At 39.8% G+C, this 26,018-nt stretch overlaps 2 protein-coding genes across 2 annotated transcripts in view; one reads left to right on the forward strand and one right to left on the reverse strand.

The window, feature by feature from the left end:
- cetn4 (centrin 4) overlaps nucleotides 1-16,873 on the reverse strand; it is a 32,631-nt gene extending 15,758 nt beyond the window's left edge. Inside the window, exons 1-2 of the mRNA XM_028802029.2 lie at nucleotides 16,702-16,873; nucleotides 14,136-14,291 (exon numbers count right to left, since the gene is read on the reverse strand). Of these exons, the coding sequence (XP_028657862.1) occupies nucleotides 14,136-14,291; nucleotides 16,702-16,704 (159 nt within the window). The 5' untranslated portion in view covers nucleotides 16,705-16,873. The remainder of the gene's footprint in view (nucleotides 1-14,135; nucleotides 14,292-16,701) is intronic.
- A 148-nt stretch (nucleotides 16,874-17,021) lies between these two features.
- bbs12 (Bardet-Biedl syndrome 12) lies at nucleotides 17,022-21,789 on the forward strand. Its single transcript, XM_028802030.2, has 2 exons — nucleotides 17,022-17,093; nucleotides 19,719-21,789. Exons 1-2 carry the CDS (start codon nucleotides 17,067-17,069, stop codon nucleotides 21,759-21,761), a joined length of 2,070 nt encoding a protein of 689 aa, XP_028657863.1. The 5' UTR covers nucleotides 17,022-17,066; the 3' UTR covers nucleotides 21,762-21,789.
- Nucleotides 21,790-26,018: the final 4,229 nt, after the last annotated feature.

Here is a 26,018-nt window from a genome sequence, read left to right on the forward strand (position 1 = left end):
CGGGAGTGCATCCCAGTCACGTGACTGGAAGAAGCGATGTGCTCCCGGGATGAAGAAAAGGACTTTGCCCTGACCCGGAAGGAAAACGGACTTGTGGGTTTGGCTTGGAGCCACTTCCGGGTCAGGGTCTATAAAAGGACTCTGGGTAAGCCCAGACACTGAGCTGAGCTGGGAGGTAGGGTGGCGACGTGTCTGGGAGAGGAGGAGTATTGTTATTATTGAGAGTTTATTGTATATGAGTGTGGAGTGGAGGGTGCTTTGTGCACAGTATAAGATTATAATAAAGTATTATTATACTTTCACCTGGTCCGAAGAGTGGTACCTGAGGGTTCGAGAGGTGGACAACACGCATATCTGCTACAACACACACACATAAACATTTATATACATATACATATATATACATATCTACATATACACATGTACATATATATACACACACATACATAAACACACACATAAGACTTACTGAGTGAAACGGGCTTTCATTGACAATCATGTTACGTTATTTTTAAAATGTTTCCTTTTTTTTTCATAACCTCTTTAACACACTACTTCTCCGCTGTGAAGCGCGGGTATTTTGCTAGTATATATATTATATATATATTATATATATATATATATTATATATATATATATATATTATATATATATATATATATATATATATATATATATATATATATATATATATACACATATACACACATACATGCAGTTTTAATAACACAGAAATCAATATAAACATTAACATCATTATCATATGAGAATATGAAGTAATATATAAGAAGCACATTTCATATAAATATAAATTATTAAACAGTAAAATCTTCTTCTGTAATTTGCTACCGTGGCAATTTGTGTGTCTGTCCAGGATTTTAAATGACCTGTAGCTCGCAAACCGTTGCACCTATACACTTGAAATGTGGTACACATATAGTACGTCACGTCTACTATCCGCTTTATGGGTGATGATTGTTTTAGTCTTTTTATCTTTATTTTATTTTATTGTACAATCAAGTCCTATCTGCGCACAGCAGGGCAGCCGTGGGCGGATGCGTATGGTGTATTCAGTCGATGTTATCGTGCATTGCGCTGTCACTGGTATTTTGATAAAAGAATTTGAACAACATATAAGAAGCGTATAAATTATTAAACAGTAAAACATTAACATTTAAGAAGTAAAGTTACATTAAGTACTACTGCTGTGCCTTCGGGTATACCTCATTTTTTGTTTGCCCATTACATGCTTAAATGTATACATTTTTTGGTGCACCTACCCGAGAACACGCGACATATAACCGAGCGTGGGAGAAGCATGGATTTTAAACACACGTTGAGTTGATGTGCTGGTCTCCCTCGTGAAATAACTGGTAATGTTTGACTAAAATCTACAGCGAGTAAAACGACATTAGCTCCTATTTTTTTTTTTTACGATCTCTGAGATGTTGCTTTTTTCGGTTCAAGGCTTCATAAGCTCTTTTATGTTGTATGGTGTACTTATCCCAAACCATCATCTTTGAATGTTGCAAGACTTTCGCCTTGTATGTAGATCGGGGTAATTACATTCATTGCATTCCTAGTCTGAATCACAATCTGATTGTATGGGTGGTTACCTGGCACTGTAGGGTTGCCACCCGTCCTTTAAAATACGGAATCGTGCCGCGTTTGAGAATGAAATTGCGCGTCCCGTTTTGAATCAATACTGGACGGGATTTATCCCGTATTTTTTTTTATCATTTTTTTTTTAAAGCAGCGTCTCATGCAAATCATCCCACACGCATTTTATGAAGATGCCTCCTTTCCTACTTTTGATTGGGTAATACTTGATGTCATCGTTAGTTTGATTGGTGTTTTTAACTGTCCAGTGAGTAGGGCGTGTCTTTCAACCGTAAGCAGATTTTTTGCACTGGTATCACTGACCGACGACGGCGACGTTATACGTCAAAAATAAATTACGATAAATGACGATTTTAGCGATACTTTATTACGACAGCGGCTACATAGACACGATCAAATAAAAACAAAAAAATCAAATAATCATTCTACATTTTCAAAACGTCGAAAAAACGACGGAATGAAAAAAAGGCCCACCCGACGACCCACCCATTCCATTTTTATATATATAGATACACATACATATATATATATACACACATACATATATATATACACATACATATATATCTATACTAATAAAAGGCAAAGCCCTCACTGACTCACTCACTCACTGACTGACTGACTCACTCATCACTAATTCTCCAAACTTCCCGTGTAGGTGGAAGGCTGAAATTTGGCAGGCTCATTCCTTACAGCTTACTTACAAAAGTTAGGCAGGTTTCATTTCGAAATTCTACGCGTAATGGTCATAACTGGAACATATTTTTTGTCCATACACTGTAATGGAGGAGGCGGAGTCACGTATCGCGTCATCACGCCTCCTGCGTAATCACGTGAACTAAAAACAAGGAAGAGATTTACAGCACGAGTCAAACGCGGGAACGAAGGTAAATGACGTTAATTTTTGACTGTCTTTTAATACTGTGTAAGCATACATATTAACACATGTGCAATTAAACGTGTGCATTTACGGGGTGATTTCTCAGGCTTAAAAGCTCGCCTTTTATCAAACGCGGGAACAAAGGTAACTGACGTTGTTCACTGTCTTTTAATACTGTGTAACCATACATATTAACACATGTGCAATTAAACGTGTGCATTTACGGGGTGATTTCTCAGGCTTAAAAGCTCGCCTTTTACTAAAAAGGTAAATGCAAAACTATTTTCAATCAGTTTAATGAAACGCTCCCGTTAAGGATTGCAATAACATATTCGCGAGATAAAAGAACGAAGTAGGGGGAAATGACGGAAGAGCCGCAAACAGCGAAGAGCAAAAAATTAATTAAACAATTGAGAAGGGAGCGAGTGAAGCATTCAAGCATGTTCATAAGGGAAACAAAGCACGGTGTAAAACGTAAGTTTAAATTAAGTTTATAGAAACGCTCCCGCTGCGGATTGCAATAACATATTCGCGAGATAAAAGTTTAATGAGAAGACACGAGGTATAAACGAACCACACGCCGTGGCGCAACGTTAGGGGCAACAGTTTCAACCATTCTATGATCTGCTTCTCGCAACTGAAAGACGGCACATGGCGGATGTTAGCCGACTTGCTGACCGCAACATTAGGGGCTTCAACTCTGGCGCTGACGCCACATCTCAGTGCCAACACTTTCCAGACTCTACTTAAAAGACACGCCCTCCTCACTGGACAGTTAAAAAGACCAATCAAACTAACGATGACATCAAGTATTACCCAATCAAAAGTAGGAAAGGAGGCATCTTCATAAAATGCGTGTGGGATGATTTGCATGAGACGCTGCTTTAAAAAAAATGATAAAAAAATACGGGAGAAATCCCGTCCAGTATTGATTCAAAACGGGACGCACAATTTCATTCTCAAATGCGGCACGATTCCGTATTTTAAAGGACGGGTGGCAACCCTACAGTGCCAGGTAACCACCCATACAATCAGATTGTGATTCAGACTAGGAATGCAATGAATGTAATTACCCCGATCTACATACAAGGCGAAAGTCTTGCAACATTCAAAGATGATGGTTTGGGATAAGTACACCATACAACATAAAAGACCTTATGAAGCCTTGAACCGAAAAAAGCAACATCTCAGAGATCGTAAAAAAAAAAATAGGAGGTAATGTCGTTTTACTCGCTGTAGATTTTATTCAAACATTACCAGTTATTCCACGAGGGAGACCAGCAGATGAACTCAACGCGTGTTTAAAATCCATGCTTCTCCCACGCTCGGTTATATGTCGCGTGTTCTCGGGTAGGTACACCAAAAAATGTATACATTTAAGCATGTAATGGACAAACAAAAAATGAGGTATACCCAAGGGCACTGCAGTAGTACTTAATCTAACTTTACTTCTTAAATGTTAATGTTTTACTGTTTAATAATTTATACGCTTCTTATATGTTGTTCAAATTCTTTTATCAAAATACCAGTGACAGCGCAATGCACGATAACATGGAGTGAATACACCATACGCATCCGCCCACGGCCGCCCTGGTGTGCGCAGATAGGAGTTGATTCTACAATCAAATAAAATAAACATAAAAAGAGTAATACAATCATCACCCATAAAGCGGATAGTAGACGTGACGTACTATATGTGTACCAGATTTCAAGTCAATAGGTGAAACGGTTTGCGAGCTACAGGTGATTTAAAATCCTGGACAGACACACAAATTGCCACGGTAGCAAATTACAGAAGAAGATTTTACTGTTTAATAATTTATATTTATATGAAATGTGCTTCTTATATATTACTTCATATTCTCATATGATAATGATGTTAATATTTATATTGATTTCTATGTTATTGAAACTGCATGTGCCTTCGGGTATACCTCATTTTTTGTTTGCCCATTACATGCTTAAATGTATACATTTTTTGGTGCACCTACCCGAGAACACGCGACATATAACCGAGCGTGGGAGAAGCATGGATTTTAAACACGCGTTGAGTTCATCTGCTGGTCTCCCTCGTGAAATAACTGGTAATGTTTGACTAAAATGTACAGCGAGTAAAACGACATTACCTCCTATTTTTTTTTACGATCTCTGAGATCTTGCTTTTTTCGATTCAAGGCTTCATAAGCTCTTTTATGTTCTATGGTGTACTTATCCCAAGCCATCATCTTTGAATGTTACAAGACTTTTGCCTTGTATGTAGATCGGGGTAATTACATTCATTGCATTCCTAGTCTGAATGACAATCCGATTGTATGGGTGGTTACCTGGCACTGTAGAGTTGCTACCTGTCCTTTAAAATACGGAATCGTCCCGTATTTGAGAATGAAATTGCGCGTCCCGTTTTGAATCAATACGGGACGGAATTTGTCCCGTATTTTTTTTATCATTTTTTTTAAAGCAGCGTCTCATGCAAATCATCCCACGCGCATTTTATGAAGATGCCTCCTTTCCTACTTTTGATTGGGTAATACTTGATGCCATCGTTAGTTTGATTGGTCTTTTTAACTGTCCAGTGAGGAGGGCGGGTCTTTTAAGTAGAGTCTGCAAACTGTTGGCACTGGGATGTGGCACCCGCTGCAGTATGCGTCCCTTATTTTTTTGTATTAAAAGTGGTAACCCTACCTGGCAGGTAACACTAAAGTTTGGTCATGAAGTTGTCTAAAATCAGCCACGTGCCCTCTTTTAATTGTGAGAAGCAGATATATATAGCCAAATTATCGTGCTTCGTTGCGGCGAAGTACTGCTTTTAATTTTTTAAGAAGAAAGTAAAACCTTTTTAAACGGATCGAAAATATACCAATAACAATTTGTTAAGGATCTGTTTTTTTGTGAACCTCACTTTTCACAGCTATCCCGCTACGGCGTATGTTTCGTTTATTTGACAGTATGTAGATCGTGGTAATTAAATTCATGGCATTCGTTTTCTGAATCACAATTTGACTGTATGGATGGTTACCTGCCAGGTTACGCTTGTGGTTGGTCAGGAAGTCGCCTTACATCCGCCACGTGCCCTCTTTCTGTTCCCAGAAGCTGATCATAGAATGGTTTTAATAGTTTACTTTCAAATAATGCAAAGAGTATGCGACATGTGTTTCTCCTTAATTCTGGGCTCATCAGGCATACACACTCACTGCATCCCCTCTCGAGAATCGAATATCGTCAGCGCCAGAGTTGAAGCCCCTAACGTTGCGGTCAGCAAGTGGGCTAACATCTGCCATGTGCCGTCTTTCAGTTGCGAAAGGCAGATCATAGAATGGTTGAAACTGTTGCCCCTAACATTGCGCTACGGCGTGTGGTTCGTTTATACCTCGTGTCTTCTCATTAAACTTTTATCTCGCGAATATGTTATTGCAATCCGCAGCGGGAGCGTTTCTATAAACTTAATTTAAACTTACGTTTTACACCGTGCTTTGTTTCCCTTATGAACATGCTTGTATGCTTCACTCGCTCCCTTCTCAATTGTTTAATGAATTTTTTGTTCTTCGCTGTTTGCGGCTCCTCCTTCATTTGTCCCTACTGCGTTCACAGTCTTTTCACGTGATTACGTGGGAGGCGTGATGACGTGACACTCAACTCCGCCTCCCACAGCCATCAAGCTGCCGTCCATTACAGTATATTGTGAAAAAAGAGGTTCCAGTTATGACCATTACGCGTTGAATTTCGAAATGAAACCTGCCTAACTTTTGTAAGTAAGCTGTAAGGAATCAGCCTGCCAAATTTCAGCCTTCCACCTACATGGGAAGTTGCAGAATTAGTGATGAGTCAGTCAGTCAATCAGTCAGTCAGTGAGGGCTTTGCCTTTTACAGTGGAACCTCGAGATACGATCACCTTTGTATACGAGAAATTCAAAATACGAGGAAAGTATGAGCGAAAAATTCAGATCTAAATACGAGCATTGGCTCACGTAACGAGCCACAAGCCAGGCTATGGGTATAGCTCGCGGCTTAGTGAGGGGGCGTGGTAGCTGTAGCGAGCCGCAGGGCGATCTGCGGTGTCTGCGTTTCTCACCTAAGTGCACAGGTGGGAAACTGCCCACATCCATGATTTGTCCTGTGGCTGATGGGCTGGGCAGGGTTGCCACCCGTCCTTTAAAATACGGAATCGTCTCGTGTTTGAGAATGAAATTGCGCGTCCCGTTTTGAATCAATACGTATGCGTCCCTTATTTTTTTGTATTAAAAGTGGTAACCCTAGCAGCTGCCATGTCTTCCCCGCATATATAGAGAAGCGCGAGCCAGTTAAGGGGGAGAAGAAGTAAAAGAAAAGAGAGGAGAGGAGAGAGAACGGAGGTTGCAGGAGGAGGCAGGAATCCGCAGCAGTAGGAAGTCGGTGCGAGCGAGTACAGGCTCGCGTGTAGCTGAACAGGCGAGCCAAACAGCTGAAGCAGGACGGTGTAGAGAAGGTCAGCTGCATTAAGTGTCTCGCCTGTTGCAGAGCCCGCATGGGAGAAGCAGGTGAGACGCTAACAGAGAAGAAGCACCGGGGATTGTCATCTGTTTTTTGAAGACTGCTTCCTGTTGACATTTTAACCTCGTGTTAAAGGATTGTTATTCGTATGTACTTTAAACCTCCACTTCACAACTGTTTTAAGGATTATTTATTTAAAGATTTATTGAATGCTCTACTGCACTTTGGACACCTGTTTTGATTCTTTTAATAATCAGTTATATTATTTACCAGTGTTATTTATTAAAGGTAGACTACAGTATATGTAATTTATCAGTGTTATTTGTTAGGAAAATTGATTTTTATGTTAATATATTTGGGATGCGGAACGGATTAACTGGATTTCCATTATTTTCAATGGGGACGTTTGTTCTAGATACGAGAAATTCGCTATACAAGCTCAGTGCTGGAACGAATTAAACTCGTATCTAGAGGTTCCACTGTATTAGTATAGATTGACACTGCACTGCTTCCCCTTCCTGAGACGCCGGACGGTGGACCAGAATCTCCTCGAAGCCGTCCGAAAGTTGTTCTCCATGGCCTCCCCAAACTCCTCCCACGAGTTTTTGCCTCAGCAACCACCAAAGCCGCATTCCGCTTGGCCTGCCAGTACCTATCAGCTGCCTCCAGAGTCCTACAGGATAAAAGGGTCCTGTAGGACTCCTTCAGCTTGACGGCATCCCTCACCGCCGGTGTCCACCAACGGGTTCGGGGATTGCCGCCACAACAGGCACCGACCACCTTACGGCCACAGCTCCGGTCAGCCGCCTCAACAATAGAGGCACGGAACATGGCCCATTCGGACTCAATGTCCCCCATCTCCCTCGGGATGTGGTCGAAGTTCTGCCAGAGGTGGGAGTTGAAGCTACTTCCGACAGGGGGCTCTGCCAGACGTTCCCAGCAGATCCTCACAACACGTTTGGGCCTACCAGGCCTGACCGGCATCCTCCCCCACCATCGAAGCCAACTCACCACCAGATGCTGATCAGTTGACAGCTCCGCTCCTCTCTTCACCCGAGTGTCCAAGACATGTGGCCGCAAGTCCGACGACACGACCACAAAGTCAATCATCGAACTGAGGCCTAGGGTGTCCTGGTGCCAAGTGCACATATGAACACCCCTATGCTTGAACATGGTGTTCGTTATGGACAATCCGTGACGAGCACAGAAGTCCAATAACAAAACACCACTCAGGTTCAGATCGGGGCGGGGCATTCCTCCCAATCATGCCCTTCCAGGTCTCACTGTCATTGCCCACGTGGGCATTGAAGTCTCCCAGCAGAACGAGGGAATCCCCAGAAGGTATGCCCTATAGCAAACATTCCAGGGACTCCAAAAAGGGTGGGTATTCCAAACTGCTGTTCGGCGCATACGCGCAAACAACAGTTAGGACCCGTCCCCCCACCCGAAGGCGGAGGGAGGCTACCCTCTCATCCACTGGGGTAAACCCCAATGAACAGGCTCCAAGTCGGGGGGCAATAAGTATACCCACACCTGCTCTGCACCTCTCACCAGGGGCAACTCCAGAGTGGTAGAGAGTCCAGCCCCTCTCAAGGAGATTGGTTCCAGAGTCCAAGCCGTGCGTCGAGGGGAGTCCGACTATATCTAGCCGGAACCTCTCGACCTCGCGCACTAGCTCAGGCTCCTTCCCCTTCAGAGAGGTGACATTCCACATCCCAAAAGTCAGCTTCTGTAGCCAAGGATCGGACTGCCAAGGTCCCCGCCTTCGGCCACCACCCAACTCACACTGCACCCGACCTCCTTGGCCCCTCCCCTAGGTGGTGAGCCCATGGAAAGGGGGAACCACGTTGCCTCTTCGGGCTGTGCCCGGCCGAGCCCCATGGGTGCAGGCCTGGCCACCAGGCACTCGCCATTGAGCCCCATCTCCAGGCCTGGCTCTAGAGGGGGGCCCCGGTGACCCGCATCCGGGCAAGGGAAAACGCCATCCAAAGTTTTCAATCATCACAGAAGGTTTGTTTAACCGCTCTTTGTCTCATCCCTCACCTAGGACCAGTTTGCCTTGGGTTAATAATATTATTATTGTATAATCCATATTACTAAACGAAAATGGTAAACCGGATATGGACGCAGGTACCTGCCTGTGGACGCAAAAGACATAGTGCGCAGGCGCCACACAAAGCCCCCCTCCAACTAACAGAAATAAGAAATGAGGCAACGCGCCCATAGCACACAAAAATGAGGAGTCAGATGCAGGCGCCACACAAAGCCCATAGCACACAAAAAAAAGAGGACTCAGACCCACGCCCCCGAGTGAAACGGGACAGACTACGGAGTACACAAAGGGTCACCCATCAAGCCCGAGATTACCGCTCAAAAACGAAAGAGCAACCGCAAGCAAACACCCGACATCATACAGAAACCCCACAAATACGGACAAAACAACATATTTGAATCACATTATCCCTGCCCCACAATGAAACGGGACATACTACGGAGTCCACAAAGGTTCACAAATCAAGCCCGAGATGGTACGGAAAAAGAGGAGTCACCCCCCCGCACCAGAGTAAAACGGGACAGACTATGGAGTCCACAAAGGGTCACACATCAACACCGAGATATTACGGAAAGCGAATTGTGGTACGGAAAACAGAAGATACTACGATAGGAGCATTCGCCTACAACGCGCATCTGAAATCAACATACACACTACACAGCATAATCCACGCACTTCTGAAAAACCTCACGCGGCCACCCGACGTCATACATAAACAACAAGAAACCGGACTACACTACATATTGGAATCACATTACAGTGATGCAATATTAACAGGACAACCACAGATAACACAGGCGCAACACCTGATGGATAATAATAAGAAGAAACGAATGCTCCGTATTAAACATACGTCATCTGAACACGTACAAACTACAGTAATCCCTCCTCCATCGCGGGGGTTGCGTTCCAGAGCCACCCGCGAAATAAGAAAATCCGCAAAGTAGAAACCATATGTTTATATGGTTATTTTTATATTGTCATGCTTGGGTCACAGATTTGCGCAGAAACACAGGAGGTTGTAGTGAGACAGGAACGTTATTCAAACACTGCAAACAAACATTTGTCTCTTTTTCAAAAGTTTAAAATGTGCTCCATGACAAGACAGAGATGACAGTTCCGTCTCACAATTAAAAGAATGCAAACATATTTTCCTCTTCAAAGGAGTGCGTGTCAGGAGCAGAGTCTGTCAGAAAGACAGAGGAAAGCAAACAAATCAATAGGGCTGTTTGCTTTTAAGTATGCGAAGCACCGCGGCACAAAGCTGTTGAAGGCGGCAGCTCACACCCCCTCCGTCAGGAGCAGGGAGAGAGAGAGAGAGAGAGAGAGAGAGACAGAGTTTGTTTTTCAAACAAAAATCAATACGTGCCCTTCGAGCTTTTAAGTATGCGAAGCACCGTACAGCATGTCGTTTCAGGAAGCAGCTGCACAAAAGATAGCAACGTGAAGATAATCTTTCAGCATTTTTAGACGAGCGTCCTTATCGTCTAGGTGTGCGAACAGCCCCCCTGCTCAATCCCCCTACGTCAGGATCAGAGAAAGTCAGCGCAAGAGAGACAGAAAAGTAAGCCGGGTAGCTTCTCAGCCATCTGCCAATAGCGTCCCTTGTATGAAATCAACTGGGCAAACCAACTGAGGAAGCATGTGCCAGAAATTAAAAGACCCATTGTCCGCAGAAATCTGCGAACCAGCAAAAAAATCAGCGATATATATTTAAATATGCTTACATATAAAATCCGCGATGGAGTGAAGCCGCGAAAGGCGAAGCGCGATATAGCGAGGGATTACTGTATACAGCATAGGTGAATCTCATTACAGTGATGCACTATTAACCGTACAACCACAGAAAACGCTCCCTATTAACAGTAAGTGCGATCATCCTTATTACTTACCCATATTACTAACGATACAGAACAGACAAGTCATGAATTCACGATCACGGGTGCAAAACGATACGGCTCGAGTAACGGGACCACAAAGACGAGCCCGCATGAAAAAAAACAATAAACGTAGACGCCTACAACGCGCTTCTGAAACCGCGGAAGAAAAACTGTCTCGGCTCCAAAAATGAAAAGCTCGACTAACACAGGTACAGAAACGAGCCCAAATGGACAGATACAATGAATGTGGACGCATGCAGCGCGCATTTCAAATTGCGGAAGCGAAGCAGGCACGGGTTCAAAAGGAAAGAGCTCGAGTGACAGACATACAAAAACGGGGCCGACGGGAAAAAAAAAATCAATGAACGCAGACGTCTACAACGCGCGTCTGAAATGCCGGAAAACAAGCAGGCATGGCTCCAAAAAGAGAGAGCTCGACTGACCGGGATACAAAAACGGGCCCGGCTCCATAAAAACAATGAACGCCGGCGACTACAACGTGCTTCTCACACAACACAAGCAAAGCAGTTACAGCTCCAAAACAACACATCCCAAATACTGGACATACAACAACGCGCCTCTCAAACGGCTCAGGCAAAAGATAAACGTCAAAGACAGTAACGACAAACACCTGCTAAACAATTCTGCCAATTGGCTGACAACGCGTTCTATATTGAGTCCACTATTAATGAAAATTCATTGGAATTAATGAATGTCATTTGCAATCATTGTCATTCACTTAACTTCCCTGAAGAAACAATACAACTAATGAGTTTACACGTTGTTGTCAAAAGGGTCAAATTAGACTGCCTCCTTTACATTAATATCCTGAATATCTACGGAAGCTTCTAACTAACGATGTACCTGAAAGCAAAAACTTTATGAACTGCATTACATCCTACAATAATTCATTTGCTTTTGCATCTACCGGAGTAAATATCAGGCCACCAGCTGGCAATGGCCCATACTGCTTTCGCATATGTGCACAAATATTACATCGCATTGGAACAGTGCACCCTGTAGAAAGAGAGGCCAATACAAAAGCAACCTTAGGCTGCCCGGCAGGCACGGGTTCAAAACGCCGGGGGGTAGGCGAGCAAAGCGAGCAGGGGGCGGAGCCCCCTTGTATTAACAATAAGAGCAGCTCACTACTCAAAACGGTAAATTTGGGAGGCAGCCAGTATCAAACTAGCGAACTCTTGATTAGGAGTCAGCAGTTTTTACTGCTGCACAATGCAAGCTGTTGTATCAATAGCCTACCCTATCCTGCTTTCTTTTTCTTCGGTTATATTCTTCAATAAAAGTGCACTTGTATTATTATACTTGTACCTTTTGTGAAAGTGTTTATTTGATATTTGGACTTCAGGCTTCACACATTATACATTTCATGTCTACATTTTGTCAGTTATTACTAAAACATGAAAAATGTTTGTTTTAACGGTGTGTTTACGGAACACACATGAAATGTATGTATTCCAAATGACGATATATTATTTACCCTCTACAACTGCAGGCACTTTACTCCATGATAAACACTAAGCACTGAGAACCTTCTTTGTGACTTAAGCTGCGGTAGTGGGCAGAGGGGATGGGATAGCAGGCTGTTTGTTCTGATTGACATATTTACAACACAAAAGACACTGATGAAGAGTTGCGAAAGAATTTAAGGTGGGCTGGGATTAAAAGTTTTTTTTGTAGGCTTCAGTAATTCTAGTGTTAAAAGGAAGTTCGGTTATTCATCACAGCTGCATTGCAGATACAGCAGGTGTGTGTGGAGGGGAACTATTCATTCAAATTTTATTTGTTTATTTACTATTACGTATGGAAATATAGAGAATTTCAGTCCCAAATTCAATCTGATGAACCAAAACCAGCTGTGCCAGAAAGAATTTCCATTTGGAGTAAATCAATCTCCTATTGATGAATTCATATTTTATCAGATGTTAATTCTGGAAGGGCATTCTGGCAATGTGCTTTTATCAAGCAACAGAAAATATTTTGTAACATGCAGTTTGTCACTGTAACAATTTCTCACACTCATTTTTTTCAACAAGTCTTTAAAGGAAGAAAAAATAATGACTTCTAGTACTTATCACTGTTACACGTAAAACACAAAACATCTTCATAAGGAAGGAGAACAGGTGATTTTAGAAATGTCTGAAATTCAGACACTTGTAAAAGATTGATGCAATTAATCCCACCAGCCATTTCCATAGTGTCTGCACCACCGTGATACTGGGTCCACCAGGTTGCAATGAACCAGTGCTTTATGGTGTTCAAAATCCTGACTTTTGTGCATGTATTTACAAAGGTGAATTGTATCAGTGATTAAAACACACATTGTGAAATTACATTCAAAACAAGTTTATAACCCTCTTCCTTTTGAATATCAGTACTTATTTTAGAATTTTACATTCCACTTTACAATCCCAGTTTTTTTCTGTTCTAAACATATTTTGAATGTCTGGCTGTATTCACATATCATCTCACTATCTCAGATTTCTTATACAGATAATACAACTACTCTCTCCTGATGCTGCAGGTTGTTCAGTTGGCATATGAATGTCAAAAGGTAGACGGAGCAAGAGTATGACACAGAACAAGTGAATGTCCCAGAACCTATAATGGGTACTTACACCTGTGCAAACTGTGTGTTCTGGGGTATATCTGTTCGGGGGACCAGTAAAAACCTTGAGCTGTCAGCAGAAGAATTCTGAAGGACACTTCAGACCCCACATGTAAAAAAAAAAAAAAACATCCAAGTAGCTACCAACTCTTGGGTCTGGAGAAGAGTAGAGGCATAGGCTCAAAGGACAGAGTGGAAAGTTGTGAAAGGATATCAAGAAATGAGGAGTTTTTACTGCACTAAGATGTAGGTAACTCAATATTCTGATCACTCAATTTTAGTTTTGGAAGCAGGTCTTTGTTTGGAATCTATTTGATCAATAAAGCTACCTTTTTCTTCTCAACCTCTTTTAGCTGAACAAACTCAAACATATACAACTGTGTAAAAAAGTAAATATGTATTAATATTAAACACATCTAACCTTTGGTAATAAATAACACATGTGGAAGAGTTGGATGTAAATACAAATTTATAATGAACATACTGTAAAAATACTTTCCTTCAGCAGGCACATGAAAGAGTTCACAGTACATTTGAAAGTAGACAATAACCTAATAATAACTGACAGTATAATGAAACCTTACAACTCAATACTTAAAACCACTATACCTTGAGCTCCTTCACATCAATGGTACCTGTACCTTCAGTATCAAACAGATCAAAAGCTTCCCGAATTTCTTGTTTTTGTTCTTCAGTAAGATCTGGTTTATTGGTTGCTTTCTTTCTCTGGTTCCCTGCAAAGTTTGGTTTTCTGAAACTTGAAGCCTAAAAGAGATGATGTAAAAGACACATAAAATCATTATTATTAGTTCAAAAAGATAATTTTATAAAAATGCATTTCTATGCAAACTGAACTGTAATTTGATTACATAATGAAAATAGTTTTTTTGTTGCTTGAGACAGTCTTTTTGCTTAAAATCTGCATTATATTTATTTCAGCCTACATAAAAACACAGTAGCTCTAAAGCTATAAAAGTGCTGTTAGACTAATGAAAATATAAAGCCATTCACATCTTGCAATATAATGTGTGGTAACAATTTGATAATAATAAAGACATAAATCATCAATTATAATGTTCTCTCCTCAAAGCATATAAAAATGTAATACAAAATGCGAAATATCTTAAAAAGTTTAGTATTTCCTATTACTGATGTTATTAGGTGCCATAAACTAGAATTACAAAAGTTTCTATGGTTTAATCTAAAACTTTTATTATTCCACCATTTTAAAATTTTAAATCTATCAAAACACAAGGATAATAACATCTAACATCCATCCATCAGCCAACCCACTATATCCTAACTACAGGGTCACAGGGGTCTGCTGGAGCCAATCCCAACAAACACAGGGCGCAAGGCAGGAAACAAACCCCAGGCAGGGCGCCAGCCCACCACAGGGTACACACACCCACACACCAAGCACACACTAGGGAAAAATTAAGATCGCCCATGCACCTAACCTGCATGTCTTTGGACTGTGGGAGGAAACCCACGCAGACACTGGGAGAACATGCAAACTCCACGCAGGGAGGACCCGGGAAGCGAACTTGGGTCTCCTAACTGCGAGGCAACAGCGCTCCATTGCGCCACCATGCCGTATTACTTGTCTTTTTTGTCAACAGTATCGTTATGAGAGGGAGTTTGGGGATGCAACATAAAACTCCTAATTAGGCAGTTTGAAATTACTCAAAGGGATGTTTTCCTGCCCTGAGTTGGAATTCCCTGCCTTATTACTATCCCTATGGACTATCCACATCAGCTGTCTGGGTTTTCCTCAAGGTACTCGAGTTGCCCTCCCACATTCCAAACATGTGATAGGTTGATTGGTGATACAGACTGGCACTGTGTCTATGGATATGTGCATGAGTCAAACTTATGACAGAATAGCAACCTGCCAAGGGCTCTTTCCGGTCTTGGACTCAGTGTTGTTATATATATACATTTAAGGGTTACTTTAATACTGTGAAGTTAATACTGGTGATTTTCTGTGTGAAAGAATATTTTATGTGTTCTTAAACTGAATACATCACAGTTTTTGGGGTTTTTTTTCCCAAGTTTTAAATGTAAATGGACTTAGAAAAAGAACTTTAAACATTTTGCAAGCTTATCATATTTTTGTGAAGATTTTCTATTACAATCCAAACTCATGCTCTAAGATTCAGCAATCATAAACTCTTGGTGCGTTTATCTCTGTCTGGAGTGTACCACCATTACATGCAATACAGGCTTTGTAAGTATTGCACGGAAACCACACCCTCATTTTACTAAGCAAGTATGAAAAGGATATATGAACCAACTACTTAAGAGGTGGTGAGGTTTAATATCAGTTGCTGTTTTTTTATTTTTACTGCAAAAAACAACTGAACATTTGGGCGTTCTCATACCCATTACTGAAAATTTTTATACAGATTTTTTTGTGAAACCCTGTAAAATACAGTACTTTTCCGATGACTAGGCTGTTAGTAAGTCTCTTCACTAAAGTTGTTGAGCATATTATACTGTTAAAGTCACAAAAAGACATTAAAATTAAATTAAAAAGAAGACCTGCATTAGGCAGACTTTTTCTTTTCTACCAATTGGTAACCCAAGTATTGTCTAGCATCTGAATAAAAGCTGGCAAAAAAGGACACTTGTTGAAAATGTCAAAATTCAGAACTTAGTTTCAAATATGTTAAACTATGTGAACAGGTACATACAGAGCAAATAACATAAGATTAAATATGAACAATTCACCTGAAAAATAATAACATTAACATGTAATGTAATCACACTGAATGGTGGATTTTCCGTTCATCATATATTTACGAACCAATTATTACCACAAAGTATATCTTCACCTAATTTTCAGTGGGGAAAAAACACTCTTATCTTGAAAATGTGTTTTCTTCATGAACTCTAAAATTATCATACTTTTTATCAAATATGTTAAAATGTTTATTTCCTCAAAAGCTCACTTTACAGAAGTACCTAGCATGTTTTGTGTGACTTAACGATTACCTTAACTGTATTATGCGCATATTAGGTGTAAACACTCACACAGATTTATTTAGATTTTAACACTTGACAGAAACTGAACTTTGTCTCGGAAAAAGTGTTAATGCGATATGCATTTTCTCTCAATACTACGTTTACGAAGGGATACAATATATATTAAACCTAAACGATATTAACTTACCATCTCAGCCTTTCGAAAAAATGTACTATAATACGTAGAATCAGCTCCGTATCCACGTTAGATTACTACTCAAAACGGTTACTCAAAATTGTAACATTAAATAAACAAAACCACGTTCTTTAAGCGTCATTAAAGTAAGTGACGTCGCCAAAAACCAATTGAAATGATGGGAAACCTGAAAGCGTAGTATTTTCTGCGCTTTACATCCAATCGCAATTTGATAAGGCGGGGCTACAGCAACAACTTTCAAGTTTGGTTGCATGTAGCTACTGCGTCTCCTAAGCAACCACCGCTCAATTTGCCGCCGCAGCCGTCAATTTGTACGCATGCGCAAATGCTCAGCTAATCATCGACATTAGCAAAAAATGGATCCAGTTTACCCGAGAACGCAGGTTTGTACGGTGTATTCATAATATTTACTAAAATGGGTATTTCAGCCATAAACCTGATATAATGAAGAGAATCTAAATATTTTAATTAACGATGTCATCTTATGAAGTACAGGGGAAGTTATTGTTTATACGTTAGTCTTAATTCTTAGTCCGGAAAACTATCATTTAAATTGGTACTTTCTATACGCATTTCATTTTAAGGTAACAAAGAATATATTGCAGATCGTAATACTTTCATACGAGACAGCTCTTATGCTATTGACTCCCGCAGAGAGATTTTAATAAGCTTTTCTGTTCATTTTGACCCTTTTGAGTAGCCGTGGGAGTGCTTCCACGCTGCTTGTTGCGCTGTTTTATTTATTAAAGAAACTATTGCTCGTATTGGAATCAAATGCAAATAGGCTCTTGCGAATTCCCATGTATGCGTTAGTAAACTGTAAAAGTAAATGCAGTAAAAGCCAATTTGATAAAGTATAACTGTTTTTCCGAGATTTTCCAGAATGTCCGAAATGTACTTTTTAATTTATGGAACAATGCACTTAATCAGTTAACAAAGAAGGAGAATTTTTTAAAGTATGCTTAAGTGACCAACAATAAAATTATATACTGAAGTAGGGCCAGTTTGTAATCATCCAGCAAATCTGTGGGAATATATACTGTAATGGAGAAAGGCCCTACATAGGCACAGTGAATGTTCAGATTTCACACGGAACACCTCAGGAAATGGGACACAAGCCCGGGATCCTGCAGCCACGAACAGGCAGAAATAGGCACTGTGCTAATGTGGCTTTTTTTTAAACAAACAGGAGAAAAGGCAAAGTTTTATATCAGTTTTGTACATTGAAAGTATTTTTAATAAAGTTAAAAGCAGGTTCAAGTCAGGAAGAAACCATATTGGTCAAAAAAAAAAAACCTTTCTATAAGTACTTCCATGTAAATTATATTTTAGTGATACCGCAGAAAGTCACTTAATGGAAGATTTTACATTATAATGCAATAGTATATAATCAAGTACATTAACTTATATGTGTATTATGTACACACATAAATGTAAAGTTAAATGAACAGCAAATTGAATCAACTTAAATAATTTTACATACGAAACTAAAACATTGGTTCAAAGAATTAAACAAGCTGTGCAGACAGACAGATCATTACAGGGGTGGCTTATTGCCTCTGTTCTATTCATTTGTATGTTAATTGTTTTCTCATCATCATCCAGTATATGCTCTGGTAGGGCAAACATGTCTGCTGTCTTCACTTATGAGTTTCTTTGAGTATATATGTGTGCCAGTGTGCATGCGCTTGTGTACGCCTGTGTGTGTGTGTGTGTATGTACAGTATATGTATATCTAAATAAATTATGCATCCTCAAAACTACTCATGCAAAAATTTTGAAAAGCAATAGTCCTGGTCACAGGACTAAATGAAGCAGACTGCAAAATTCCCAGTTTAATTAAACAATTTTTGTGCCAGTTATCATTAGACATAGGTTGGACTGTTCTTGAAATATATGGAAATAAGCATTGTACCAAACTGGACCATAAACAACAGGCACACGGCCTGTAACAAGGCAAACACAGTGTACCTTGCTTGAAGGAGATAGGTCCTTAGCATTCTGGGCAGATATCATGTTCTAAAATGTTCTGCCTTTGCTGGGATGCAGTGATCCAGGAGCTCTTTGTAACGCAAAAGAATGCTTAATTTTCAGACAAAAATTGCAATTTAAAAACTTGAAAAACAATTTAGATTTTCCACAGACATCATGCTAAAATCCCCATTTCTCATAGTTTTAAACATCATACAAAAAGAATCGGAACTTATCTTGGTAGTGACTATTTCACCCAACTTCCATTTATATGGAAATAAAAACAGTCAAAATGGAAGAGCACACATATTGCTTAATGTACACTTGTCTTGTTTGCTTCATAATGGATCTAATAAAAAGGTGTTCACAACAGTGAAGTGCATCAGAGAGGCTACATTTTTTGAACGATAAAATGGAGTCATGTATAGTATTATAGTGTCCTATCTGAACTTGGCTTCATGTCTGTGCCCAGATACGATTGGCTGTACCTGCTCTGCTTCCCTGAATTGGATTAAAGAAAATGGATGGATGTATTGTAAAAGATGCTTCTACTATGTCAACTTAAGCCTGGTCCATCTTGTAGCCAATACGAAATAAGTTATTAAAAACAGATGACAGTAATAAAAATATATTTATTAGATTATAATTTCAGTAATTCAAAGTGTTGTAGAAATACCCATTTTAAGATTAATTGGAAAAAGTAAGTAAAATCCATCCATTTTCCAACCCGCTGAATCCGAACACAGGGTCACGGGGGTCTGCTGGAGCCAATCCCAGCCAACACAGGGCACAAGGCAGGAACCAATCCCGGGCAGGGTGCCAACCCACCGCAGAGTAAGTAAAATGAAAGGTGAAATTAATGTTACAAGAAGTTATGGACATTATATACAGTACTATACCATAGGTATTGGCCTGGGCTATGAATGTCTGTTATTTATATAGCTGCAGATATTTAATTTATTATATTCTGCTATCACCTTAACAGTTATGACTGGTACATACTAACAACACAATATTTTTTTTACATTTATTTTTAGAAAATTGCATCTGACTATCAAGTTATTAGGCACAGACGACACATTGGATTACAGCAATTAATGGCATTATCAGCAAGTGCAAGCACAATTTTGGGTCCTAACAAATCATTTAAATTTATTGTGGGGCAGAATGATGATGAAGCGGTTCTTGCTTGCTCAGCATTTCGCCTTTTGGAGAATATGGATCTGACTTGTGCTGCAGGACAGCTACTTAATGAGGCTGTTCAGTCACACCAAAAAATTTATAAGACTGGTTCAAGCACATTCATGTTTATGGTTGGTGCCTGGAGTTCAGCAGTGTTAGAATGCCTTCGTCAAGATATTCGTATCTCCTTGATTGTGCCAGTTATGTCAGGAGGACTGGAATTGTGCATCGAAGCCTGCAAAGCTCATGCTTTGCCCATTCAGGACATCTACAGAAGGATATCTTGGAGGACTAAAACAACAGACTTTCCAGTTGATCATCTTAGTTCTGTTAGAAGTGATGATTTCACTCATTGTAAAAAATCACAGACTGTTTTAAAGTCAGTATCTCCAGTAGTAGTCTCATCAAAAAAATCTGCTTTAGCTGAAAGTGAAGTCACACTTCATAAAGAGCAGTTAAAACTCAATTCACCTTTATCTGCTAATTTAAAAAATAATAAAAGCTTACAAAATTGTTTAAAGCTAAAACATAGCAGACACTTTTCTGTTAAAAATTTGGAGGAACCCTTACTATGCAGAGGTGGTCCAAATTTTGTCCCAGATTCAATGTGCTCATCAATGTTCTTCACGTATCTAGCTCAGTCATTATGTCATGGCTGCTCACATGCAATAAGGTTAGTTATTGATGCTTGTAGACTTCAGGTGAAACTTGCAAGACTGAAAGAACCTACTAGTGGGGCTCTAACTGCTTTTGATGTAAGCAAGCTGGTGACTTTTGTGTACCCTGGCCTATCTGAAAACTATTCCTGTGTAACATCAGGTTTCATTAGCTGGGTCTTGGCAGATCAATATGTATTGGCAAAATCATTTCATGGGCAGTATTTGCGTGTGGTGTTTATTAATGGAGATGCAACTGAAAAATACAGACACGTAGGACTGAATAATACTTTAAATGTTAAATACATCACAGATGCATCTTGTTTAGAAATGAACACAGAAGAGAGTTGGGACTGTCGCACGTTAGCAGCTCTTTTAAAATTGAAAGTAAATTTAATTTTAATACAAGGGATTACCTCCACAAGATATGTTGAAACATGTGTAAAGCACAGAATACTTGTGGTCCAGAAAGTGAAACATGAAGTTTTCAAAGACCTAGCAGAAGCCACAGGTGGAATACCAGTATTCTACTTTTCACAACTTGATGAGAGCTGTGTGGGCAATGGCATAACTGTTACCCTCTGGAAGACAACATTGAATAAGGAATTTACAGCTCTTAAAATAACTACCAGTTCTACAATGCTAGTTACAGCTTTCATCACATCTCCAGCAATATGTAAGCTTCAAATGTTAGAAGATCAGTTCTGGACTTGTGCACATAGGCTTAATCATGCCCTTACGGAGGAAACCGTTCTCCTTGGCGCTGGTGATGCAGAAATGTTTTGTCTAATGCATCTTGAGAGTCTTGTGGAAGAAGACCCTGCCAAACTTTATGAGGCAATTCACAAGCACATGGCCACAGCAAACTTGGTAAGCATGTCAGAAGATGCTATGCAATATACAAGGCAAATCCTGCAGCTAATGGCTAATGGCTGGAGAGACTATATAAGTACAGTGTATTACAACAGTGGTTTATGTACCACAAAATTGAAAGCCTTGACAGCTATAAGTGAATACCTGAGCAAGAAGGAGAAGCATGTGAGCTTGTTTTCACACTTCACGCCAAATGTGTTAGGTTGTGACAATGATGGTAAACCTACTTGTGAAAACACAGGAAATGCTGAAGTTTATGACAATGTTACAGTAAAGCTAGAAGCTTGGCGGGGTGCACTAGACCTGGTAATGCTTGTACTCCAGACTGATGCAGAAATTGTAACTGGGTATGTAGAGACTGAATCCTAACACCTAATAAATATCTTTGTCTTGTTTCTGTTGAGTTAATAGAGTTCTGAGACTGTTAAAAGAGTATGGCTAAATGGGGGGACAGCTGTTTATTTTGGTGGAAAGTGATATTTGTTATATTTTTTAAGTTTGAGGTAGGAGATGTACTAAAGAGTACATGGTTTAAGCCCAAACTATTACTTTATTTAAGTACAACCCCAATTCTAAAAAAGGTAGAACGCTTTGTAAAATGTAAATAAAAACAATGCAATGATTTGCAAATCTCAAACTCATGTTTTATTTCACAATAGAAAACAGAAAACATATTTGTTTAAAATGAGAAAACATAATTTTAAGAAAAGAATAAGGTCATTTTGAATTTGATGGCAGCAACACATCAAAAAAGTTGGGACAGGGCCATGTTTACCACTGTGTAGCATCCCCTTTTTCTTTAATAATGGTCCGTAAACATCTGGGAACTGTGTAGAGTATAATTATCAAATCATTCTTGGTGATGAGCAATTGAGGATAGCATTTGCAGAGTTTCAACACAAGTTTTAATGTATGCCCATTTAAAGTCAATAGTCGTTTCAATCGTTTTTTACTTTGACACGTCTGTGTCTCATGCTATGCTAATTTGAGAATTCATACATTGGCCTCATTTTCTTATTGCCTTCTTTTCAACTTGACTTTTAAGAAGCCATTCCAATTCAGGTTATACTTGCTTAAGTAGTATTTTGTTAAACGTTCAGGTTTTAGGTCATTGTTTTTTAAACTATGACATTAATTTTTTTTTAATTCCTTTGTGTTTATTCTACATTAAGTTTGTGATTCGCTGTGTATTTACTTAATGATTTATGTGTTAATTTTATAATTACATGTTTTAATATTAGATGCGGTCAATCATGATTAATTACATACATTTATGTGATTTAGTTAATTTTTTTAATCGATTCCCATCCCTAGTTTATATATACAGTATGTTAAATTTTCATGATGTGGGTTATTAGCGATCTTTAACTAAATGAACATTGTTAGCGTCATCAAGGTTGGTTTCTTCAAAACCTTTTATCCAAATCTTCTGTGATGACCAGATATTATATAGTTTTTCCCTTGTTTCAACATGCAAGAGAAATAAATCGTCATTTTGATCACCAGCCGTCACTTGTTTAATGAGAAGGCAGATTCCCTGCCTTATCATCTTTTACCTTATTCCTACATACAACACCATCATGATTGGAGCGCCCCTTTCCCCAACTATTAATGCCCCTGGCCCACATTTTGACTCTAACTGATCATTTGATTACTTTTAGTTTTAGAACAACTAAAGTGTGGTCTGGAATTGAAATGCAATACACACAAAGCTGCTGCTAAGTGAAAAGCAATACATCTGATTTGCTTTTAGTTATGACACATGATCTATGGACATGAATTAAAATGCAATATGCCATTGTATTACATTTTAAACTGACACGAAAATTGTGTGACACTGTGAAAAGCAATCAATCATTTGGTTGATGTCTTTTTAATTATGGCACTGCAAAAACATGCCAAAATTAAATGTCCCACTTGCACAAGTATTGCATTTCAATGTAGTTAACACGTTGGATTGCGTTTCATTTTGTCACAAATAATCTTCCATACATAATGAGTTTGATATTTGTTTTACCAAAGTATTGACTAGTTAGTATTCAAATCATATCAATTATATTAATAGTACAAATAAACTCTTATTTAACAGTAGTATGCCACATGGTGTTTTTCAAATGTGTACTGCATAATTTTCACAATGGAGTTGGGTTTGACACTCTCCCACAATGCACATGTGGTACCATGTTATGGTAAAAAGCTGATCTGATCCAGGTAGAATTGTAGACTAAGCACTTAAGATCTGCATCAAAATCTTTGTTCTTGCAAGGTGGTATGGATGCAAATCTGTATAATGTGCATTTTTTATCTATGGGGTGTGGCAGACAACCGGGGTCCATGCCCAGCCGGGACGCCCCTTCGCTGTATATTCAGGGTGAGCAGCCCTGGACTGTGCAATACCTCTGCTGGATGCTAGATGGCCGCCCCCCTGGGTTGTAGCAGTGCCTCGGTTTCCCGCAGGGCTGCATGGGAATTGGAGTTGGGTGCAGCCCTGTTGGGTCCTACAGGCGCCACCAGGGGGTGCTGCAGCTGGGACTCCTGAGCCTATATGGGCAGCGTATTCGCCACACCCAGAAGTGCAGCCGGAACTCGCCAGTTAACCACCTGGAGCACTTCCAGGTGGACTATAAAAGGGGCCAGCAGCCACCACTCAGTAGCCAGAGTCGGGAGGAGGAGGAGGACGAAGCTTGGAGGAGGAGTGGTGGTGTCAAAGAAGAGTGTGTTTTAGGTGTTTTTGGTGTACTGGGGACGGTGTTGTGCCTGTGGGGGTCACAGGGAAGACGTGCCCCACGGGTGAAGAAAAATAAAAAGTTCTTTTATTTTTATACGTGCCTCCGGTGTGAGTCTGTGTTGGGTCAGGCACCTATATAGTGCCTTGTTACAGGGGTTACATTAAAGAAAGAGTGTTTGTTCCACCTATACCTGCTAATCTTCAAGATTTGTGATATTGAATTGAGGAAGCTGTGAATTGAGTCAACTGGTCCTTAGTTACTGGTGTGTGGCAAGAAAAGGTCCATCGTTTTGATGTCTGTCGCACTGCACATGGTGCTCATGTTGAGTGCTTGCAACTTCAAGGACCATAGGACCAAACTTTGAACTGTCCTCTATCCAGTGATGTGCGGAATTTGTTTCTGTCTTGTACAGTTTGTTTGAAATACATTTTTGAAATCTGCTCTTTCTTTTTGAATAGCCCTGTAGTTTTTCTGTGTAAGCTCTTTAGCCAAGAAAGCCCAGCAGCGGCTCTACATCCTGAGTAGGCTGAGGAAAGCCCATCTTCCACCAGCTACTCTAACAACATTCTACAGAGGAACCATAGAGAGCTTCCTGAGCAACTGCATCACTGTCTGGTTTGGAAATTGCACGGTCAGGGATCGCAAAGCCCTACAACAGATAGTGAAGACAGCTGAGAAGATCATCAGTGTCTCTGTTCCCTCCATCATGGGCATTTTCACCACACGCTGCATCCGCAAAGCCACCAGCATTGTGAATGATCCAACATACCTTTCACATTCACTGTTTACACTCCTGCCATTGGGAAAAAGGCACTGAAGCATTTGGGCCCTCACCACCAGAATGTGTAACAGTTTCTTCCCCCAAGCAGTCAGACTCCTGAACACTCATGGACCGGTCTGATATCTAATATATGTGTTCTGTTCTGCAGTGTTGCACATGTTTGCACATTTGACTTACATGCACCTTGTTATATATTATGTGTCTTTATGTTATGTGCCATGGATTCTTCGTTGTCCTTTGTTTTTTGTAGCACCATGGTCCTGGAGGAACGTTGTTTCGTTTCACTGTATACTGTACTGCTGTATATGGATGAAATGACAATAAATACTTTTGAGTACTTGAATACTTGAAGTGCTGTACTGCATCACAACTTATTCCCTGCAAGCTCAGAGAGTCTTATGAAAAAAGGGAAGTGTGAATCTGCCTCCATTTAGTTTTGGCTAAATTGCAACTGTATAAACATAGATTGAATGTCAGCTTATGAGATTTATTTTTCAAATCTGTCTTTTATAAGATTCTTTTGTCACCTCCACATTTGATACAACAGATTTTTTCAATATTATGAGCCTTCTGCACAACCTCCAATAGCAATCAAAGAAAAGCAGAATATTTTGTTTTTGACAGTAGTGAAAGGTGTTTTGAAGTAATATACTAGCATTTAAGAGATGTGGTATAGCTGCAAACAGCCTATGCAGAAATTCCATTGTTGGAATTAAAGATAGTTGTTGTAAGAAACAGTGAAATTGAAGAAGTGATACACATCCTAACACATTTTATTTAATGACAGATTTTATTTGAGTAAAAAAGATTAGGCAAAAAGGGCTCATCATTACACTACATTGACATTAAACTTGATATTCTCAAGAAATGGATTACTTTTTATAAAGAATGCTTCAAGGGCTGGTAGTAGCCTGTGATCTCGAACTGAATCAAGTGGGTTTCGGAATGTTAAATTATGTAACATAAAATCTGCTACCGACATGTATCTAGTAGTCAGTTACTACTGTGCTACAAGAAGACTGTAACAAAAGTTTTATTTGATTCTGATAAGGCTGACAAAGCACCAGTGTCAGCTTTAACATAAGGACTTACTGTCAGTGCTATGATGTAAGCCTA

This window comes from Erpetoichthys calabaricus, chromosome 5 (assembly GCF_900747795.2).
Source record: "Erpetoichthys calabaricus chromosome 5, fErpCal1.3, whole genome shotgun sequence".
Taxonomy (NCBI): Eukaryota; Metazoa; Chordata; class Cladistia; order Polypteriformes; family Polypteridae; genus Erpetoichthys; species Erpetoichthys calabaricus.